General features: G+C 45.7%; 1 protein-coding gene across 1 annotated transcript in view; it reads right to left on the reverse strand.

The window, feature by feature from the left end:
* FGD3 (FYVE, RhoGEF and PH domain containing 3) overlaps nucleotides 1-3972 on the reverse strand; it is a 183433-nt gene extending 179461 nt beyond the window's left edge. Inside the window, exon 1 of the mRNA XM_039481891.1 lies at nucleotides 3819-3972. Coding sequence (XP_039337825.1) covers nucleotides 3819-3834 — 16 coding nt within the window. The 5' untranslated portion in view covers nucleotides 3835-3972. The remainder of the gene's footprint in view (nucleotides 1-3818) is intronic.
* Between the last annotated feature and the right edge of the window lie 3297 nt (nucleotides 3973-7269).

A 7269-nucleotide genomic window follows, 5' to 3' on the forward strand; every position in this document is an offset into this window, starting at 1 on the left:
GACTGACAGTGAAACTCTTATTTTGGATTTTTATTTCCCATGCCATTCCTCCCTCTGTCCAGGTGCCCCAGACAACCTGCCCTTCTGCCACCCTGATCACCCCACAGATGTTTGTATTTCACATTAACCCTTCTTGTCCTGTTTTATTACCACCATTCTTTGTTGGATTTTAATGCCTGCTGTCTCACTCTTCCCTGAATCTGCATCTCTGGGGCATTTCAAGCTCTAACCACCACCAAAACCCTGGCCTCCTTGCACATTTTCAGTTCAGTTAGCGCTTCCGCAGCCAGCAGGGAGATTTCAAAACTGCTTCAAGTCTCTGAAAGAGTGTTCCCTCGCCACTGCTGCTCCAATGTGTGCCTCAAGCAGGGGCCTTTGAGCCATGCCCTGAGGAAGAAAGCCAGTGGGCACCTGCCTGCATGTTCAGAGTGACAAAAGGGGAGGCCTCAGGAAGCTCAGTGCCCCAGATCCAGTTTGAGTAATGTGCTTAAGCATGTGCCTAATTTTAAATACAACAGCTGAACTGAAGTCAAATGGGACAAATTCTAGTACTGCCAACCCCAGCATTCAGAAATCATGAGTCCGGCTCCTAAAAGTTATGAGATTGGTTTAAAAATTCTGAGATCTTTAAAGTAATACTTTTTTTAGCCTTTTTATAGCTTCTCCGCAACTATGAGAGCTAGAAATGTAATTGCCATTAAAAAAAAAAAGTGAGATTCTCAGGTAATCACTTGACTCTAGAAATTGGGGCTTTAAAAAAAACACCAAACAACTCATAATAAAATGTGAGAGGTGACAGAACTGTTTAAGCATCTGACTAACTTTAAGCACATGAATAAATACCTTAGTGAATCAAGGCTCCGGTGTCTAGAGGAGATGAGGAGTCCAGCATGCCTGATCACCTTGCTAATGCTCCTGTGCTGACTAAATCTGCACCTAGTGCCAGCAAGAAGGGGCCTTGTGAATTTGTATTTATAAAATGAATACTCAAAATAGATGTCAAGTATCAGGGGGTAGCCGTGTTAGTCTGTACCCACAAAAACAATAAGAAATCCGGTGGCACCTTAAAGACTAACAGATTTATTTGGGCATACGCTTTCGTGGGTAAAAAACCTCACTTCTCACTTCAGTTGCATCTGAAGAAGTGAGGTTTTTTTACCCATGAAAGCTTATGCCCAAATAAATCTGTTAGTTTTTAAGGTGCCACTGGACTCGTTGTTTTTACTCAAAATAGACGCCATCATCCCTAATGGAACTTCATTGAATTCACTTATATTTGTAACATACTTTTTCCCTACCTCTATTAATCTAAGGATTACAAGTAACACAGATTTAAAAAAACCTTGACAGAGTTGCATCAAGAATTTGGCCCACCTTATTTTGTATGTCAGTTTATAAATGCAACTGTTCTAGTTTGAGATATGTTCTGAATACATCATTACCTCTGTTACAACGCTCAGAATTACTCAAGGTGAAATAATGTTTTGTGTTTATTTTAGAACAGATATTTAATGTTTATAAAATATTTTTAATTTCTAATATGTTGTCACTATACTCCATTTACATTTTGCACTTCTCCGTTTGGACAGTGAAAGTCAAAGTCACTATCACTTTTGTTTATAGTCAACTTTCAAATGCTTTAGTACTGCAGTGTTTGGGTTTCAGATGCTACTGGGAATGTTTGACAAAGTAAATGCTTTCACTGGAACTTTTTTTAACTGCAGAAACATTTCTATTGTTTTAGATTCTATAAAAGTTTGCTTTCACAAAACTTCAAAGTTGGGGGGGCTTTTAAATGGAGTGTCTCTCTTTAATATAGTTTAAGTACTCTTAGTATTTCAAATGGAAAATGTGACTTAAGTATTGAGGTTTAAAAAGCAGCTACAACGTATGCAGCCAATTTTCTAAACATGAATCTCATAAGGGTTTTTTTTGGTTTGTGTTTTTTTTTCCCTTTTCTTTGCTGTGAGAAAGTATGGCTTTCAAGAGACAGTCAGCTAGCTGCAATAGACCATAATGGCCCAGAGGTTTTCAATTTGCAGACTGAAAGTGGTTTATGTTAAGTAGTAACAGCTCCAATAGGTATTAAAAAATAGAAAAAAAAAGACTGGGGCTTTTCAAAAGTGCCTAAATATGGATTTTCTTGGTTGGTCATCACAGTGCTGAGGAAATAAATAGCCATTCCAAAATAAGTGTTTAACTAGATAGGTTTTATGTGGTTTTTGAAGGATCTAAAAATATATTATACAGCTCAGTGCTGTGTTTACAGACAAGACTAATCTCTCAATCAATACTATCAGATTTTAGGTGCTAGATTCTGATAGCTGCTACACAAGGTGAGCCAAGGTTGTAAAGTAAAGAGTAAAGGCTGATGCTCCATCTGTAACTCATACTCTTGTCATTTTACATTAACAGTGCAAGACCACAGCATAAGCATGTACTTTGAGTTAATGGTTTGGGTCTTTTCTACTCTTGCCTTTGTATAAATGGATTTATGCTACAAACTGCCAAACCAGCTCACAAAGAAAAAAAATTATCAGCCCAGACTTTAATTTAAGTGGTGAACATGAACCTTTGATAAAGAGTCTGATAAGTCTTTTGTCTGTTCAAACACAACCCTAACCCTGCTGACATCCCACAAACTCATGCTAAGGTCTCACTCAGCAGTGCCAGCAGTCTCTTCTGAGCTGGCTGTTGTCCTCACGCCTCAAGCACTCCCAGGATTCTCTGGAGCAAAAGGTGCAAAATGCATTGAGAGCTGCCTGCCTGTCTGCACAATAATTGAATACAGCAGCTGGGCCAGTCTGCCAAACGTGCAGAGACCATGCAACGGAGTTGGCAGGGATCAGCAAAGATCAGGGGTTGCCTGTTGTAGAGGAGCCCTAGTTAATAAGTCAACAGCAGTGAAGGAGTAAATATTATTAGTTATTAATTATTAGGATTATGATGTTGTTTATGGTAGAGTCCAAGGTGAGCTAGTTGCTTGTTTCCAGGCATGCAAAAGGGGTCAGTCCCTGCCCCAATCTCCTTTCAGTCCAAGGGAAAGTAATGAATGGGCTCAAAAGGAGCGAGCCCACAGGAGATCAGGAAGAATACTGAGCTGAATCAATCTTATCTCAACTTCCAAACTCACTTGTTGCTAATGTACATGTCAATCCAGCCAAGACCAGTCACCCCTAAACCCCAGCCCAGTCAGGGAGACTCTACGCGGGGCTTCGGTGCCAAACGTTTGGTTAGAGTCCATCGCCTCTTTGCAAACATCCCGATTCAGGGTGAGGTGCTGGAACTGGGGGGGGGGGGGGCTGCGGCTGCACCCCGGCTGGAAGTGGTTTCCATCATATCCCAGGTCACAGTTTGGGTCAATGGCTCTCGGCGCCCGCACTGTACACACGGTTTTAACCCCCCCACCCCAGGTCACGGTTTTATTTTAATCAGGACCCTCCTTGCTTCCCCCCTCCCAGGCCGGAGCAAGCCGCTGGGCGCCGGTCCCAGGCACAGCCGGGCTGGGGCGGGTTCTGCGCCGAGGCGCCGCTGGGGTTTCTGCTGAGCTCGGTCCAAGGTTCACAGCTGTGCGCTCCTTGAACCCGAACCCGTCCGGCCGCCTCCCCCTCCCCCGGGCGGCGAGTGCCAAGGCCACGGCCAAGTCCGCTCCCGGGCGCCCTCCCTCCCCCCGGCGCCGCCAGCACAGGCGCCCTCGGGCTCCCCTGCAGGCGCCCCGCTTTCCGGCGGCCGGAGCGGAGCCTGCAGGGAAACTTCTCCCGGGACAACTCCCTGCCCGCTGGCGCGCGGCCCCGGCCCCGGCCCCGGCGCCGACTCACCCTCCGGCAGCTCCATCGGCTCCCGCGCTGCCTGCAGCCCTCGGACGCTCCCCGGCGCGGCCGCAGCTCGGGCAGGGCGGCGCGTCACGGCCGAGCCCTCACAAAGGAGGCTGCTCGGCGAGGGGGGTGGGTTTCCTCCCCCTCCCACCCGGCCGCCGCATCGCGCCCGCCAAGGCTGCGAGCAGGACAAGGAGCCTCCCGCAGCCGCGGAGGGAGGCGGGGAGGGAGGGGCGGACCCTGCAGCCCCTAGGGCCAGGTGCAGCTCCCCCGCTGGAGGTGGAGGGGAGTGACTTCAGGCGGGGTGGGGGCTTCCACTCCTAGGCTCCCCCATCCCACTCAAATCAATTGCAACTCAGCCCTCCCCCCTTCAGTGGCGCAAGGCCAGGGGGGTAAAAACAGATCCTGCCACATCCTGTTCGGTGTGGGACCAACCCCCAGCCCCTCCACTGCCTGGACAGAGAACAGGGAGGGGGCGCACCGAAAAAATCCTGCTCCTCACACAGTTCAGTGCAGCGCTGCTGCCCAGGCTGGCATCTGACACAGGCACAGCCACCCCTTCGGCCCAGCTGTCCCCAAAGGGCAGCCTAGCCCTTCCTACCGCATCTTAACATCTGATGGCCCTAGTGCAGCAGACACTGTAGCGTCCAAGGCCATGTGCATGCTCCGGCCACCTCGGCTGCTGTGCAAGCAGATCAGAACATGCACATTGGAGTAAGAGACAGCAGGCACCTAATTGAGGGTAGAAAATCCCCCTGGAGTTTAGTAAACAAGTACAAGATACCCCATGGGGGGCAGGAACCAGTAGATTCCAGGGCCTACTTTAAAGGAGGCATGAGATTTATGCACACAACACATTTTTAAAAGATCATTTCCAAAAGCGGCCTCCAACTGTGCGTACCAAAGTTGTTTAGTGCACTATTCTGGACATCTCAAAACCTAGGCATGTAAGACAGGCATCTACAGAGCTGACAAAGACCAAAATGCAGTTTGGTTCCATGGCAAGTTCTCAAGGACCAAAACCCTGGACTCACACTTTTGATCCTTGCAAGGTTAGAAATGGGTTTGGAACCACTTTGAAAATGTGGCATTAAGTGTCTGAAAAATTCAGTTCAAAGTCCTTCACTGCTGCCTGGCAAGACATCAAAATGACAGGACATGTCAGATAAGTGAGACTAGGTAGAGCTATGGATCAGAGCATTTCCTTTGGCTATGGTGGGGTATTCTGTAATGTCAGTAGTCAAGCAGCACAGTTTAAAAGGTGACACTGGCCTTTACAGACACCACCACCCCAATCCCATCTTTTAAATTGCACCAATTCTTTTTGACACAAAAAGGTCATCTCACCCCCAGCATATGAGCTACAGCAAAGAACATCTCATCTCAGTTGGATGATGTGATCACAACACAAACCCCTGCATAGTGGGTTGCTGAGAATTGGGTTTGCCCTTCTTCTCTGCAAGCAGAGTAAATATTCCCAAGAAAAGAAACAAATTTAAAAAGCTATTTAAAAGTGTGTTTCAAAAAGATCATCTCCCCTCCAACACCTCACCACCACTCACAATTTACACTCTTTACAAACATTTTGGTGGTAAGTTTTCTAAAGGTGTAAAGTTTAAGATCATAAATGAAATAAATAAATTCTATACCACCTTGTAATCCTTCATTACTCCTTGTCCCCCACCTGATTATACTATCTACTCTACTTCCACTTCAGTGCCTTGGTTTGTTCTGTAATGGTAATATGCTGTCGGATAGGTGTGATGTGTTGGTGGAGTAGATGGATATTTTAATTAATGGGATTAGAAAGACTGATCTGTTTGGCGTGTTGAGATGTGTTTGTATGTGTGCGTAAAGTATATGTAGACCTTGTAAATTTGTATTTTAACTATACTATGTGGCAACTAACTTTTTTGTAGCAAGTTTGCTTTTCAGTACAATGTTTGCTTTACAGTACAATGCTTTAGTATATAATGTTCCCTTAGATAGGAAGTGAGATTTTGCAATAATTCAATCTCTTATTTTGATTTTTCCATGTGTTTTATCTCCCTTAAATTCTACTTCATAACAGCCCCCTTGGCCAAGGAAGGCCGAAAATGTCTCTTTGTACCAGGAAGCCAGCTCAGGGAGTCTCCTTGTGTCCAAACGTGGCCCTGCTGCCCTCAGCTGCCTCTTCTGAGTCTTGTAAAACCTCACTCCCAGATACAAGTACTTTAAGATTTCCCCATCGCCCCTTTTGTGGGGTCTCATTTATTAAATATCATACAGCAAATCAAACTTCTTCACCCCTTAAGTCCAGCTCTTGTTCCCCAGAATTCAGTCCTGCAACCCTCTTTCTTGGGTCTGCACTAACTCACTTAGGCTTTCCTCTCTTAGGTCAGGAGTCTCACAGGCCTCTTTCTGGGGTCTGTGCTGCTAATTAAGGCCAGCTGCAGCCTCACTCCAATTCTCGAAGCTGGTCCCTTTCAACTCTGTTTCCCCCCCCCCGGGCTTTAAGAGATCAGTAGGCAGGCTGGCAAACAGTCATACTCCTCCTCTCCCTAGGCAAGCACTAAGCAGGCTTCTTTCAAGCCATCTGCTCGCTCTCTCCACCTTTGGTTCCCTGGAGGCTTCTCTTTTATCACTAGTCCTGGGACTCATTTAGCTAGTGGCTGCAATAACTTCCCCATCTGGGGAGGAGAACTGAGCAAAGCACAGGTGGAATTGGACCCATTACCTCTTAAAGGGCCAGTCACCCTGTGACACACATCGGTGACACTCCTGGCTTGGTCACAGTCTCAACAATCAGACTCAACTTTCATCATACACAAGTGAAGAGCACTAACCATTTTGGGACTGATTTTGCCATTTTTACTCACTAGGCCTATTGATCCTTTTTACACACAAACACAGTCTCAGGGTCAGAGTCCCATTACTGGGTGCAAAACTCCCTTTGCTTTATTACTATGTATAAAAAGATGTATTATGCATCAAAGCTGAGAATTTCCAAGAGCGCCTTTGGGAGTTAAGGGTTCAGCTCCCATTGAAATTCAATGAGACTCAGGGACCTTCTTCGCTTAAGCTCCTTTGAAAATCCCAGCTTCAAGTATTGTCCTGCACATGTGTTTTCCTAATATGCATTTACCATATAAATAAGGCATTTAATTCTTTGCAAGACAGCCATAGCATCCTGCAATGCTGCCATATAGGACAGTGAGGCAAATTAGGTCTTAAGCTTAGTTCTGTTTTCTAGCACTCCTTATCAATTATCATTAAGTGTCTACCACCTATAATGGCTGTTCAGAAGCCAAAACAAAGAAATAAGTGAAAATAGATTCAACAGGTGTTTTTAAGGAAAGTACTCAACTTCCTTGTAGCCTTAAGTGGGGGGTCAATGCTACTTTAAAGTACTTGGTATCTCATCAAAAAATTATATTAATCTGATGCATTTATAAGGAGCCCATCATACTAATAC

This window comes from Mauremys reevesii, linkage group 7, assembly GCF_016161935.1.
Source record: "Mauremys reevesii isolate NIE-2019 linkage group 7, ASM1616193v1, whole genome shotgun sequence".
NCBI lineage: Eukaryota > Metazoa > Chordata > Testudines > Geoemydidae > Mauremys > Mauremys reevesii.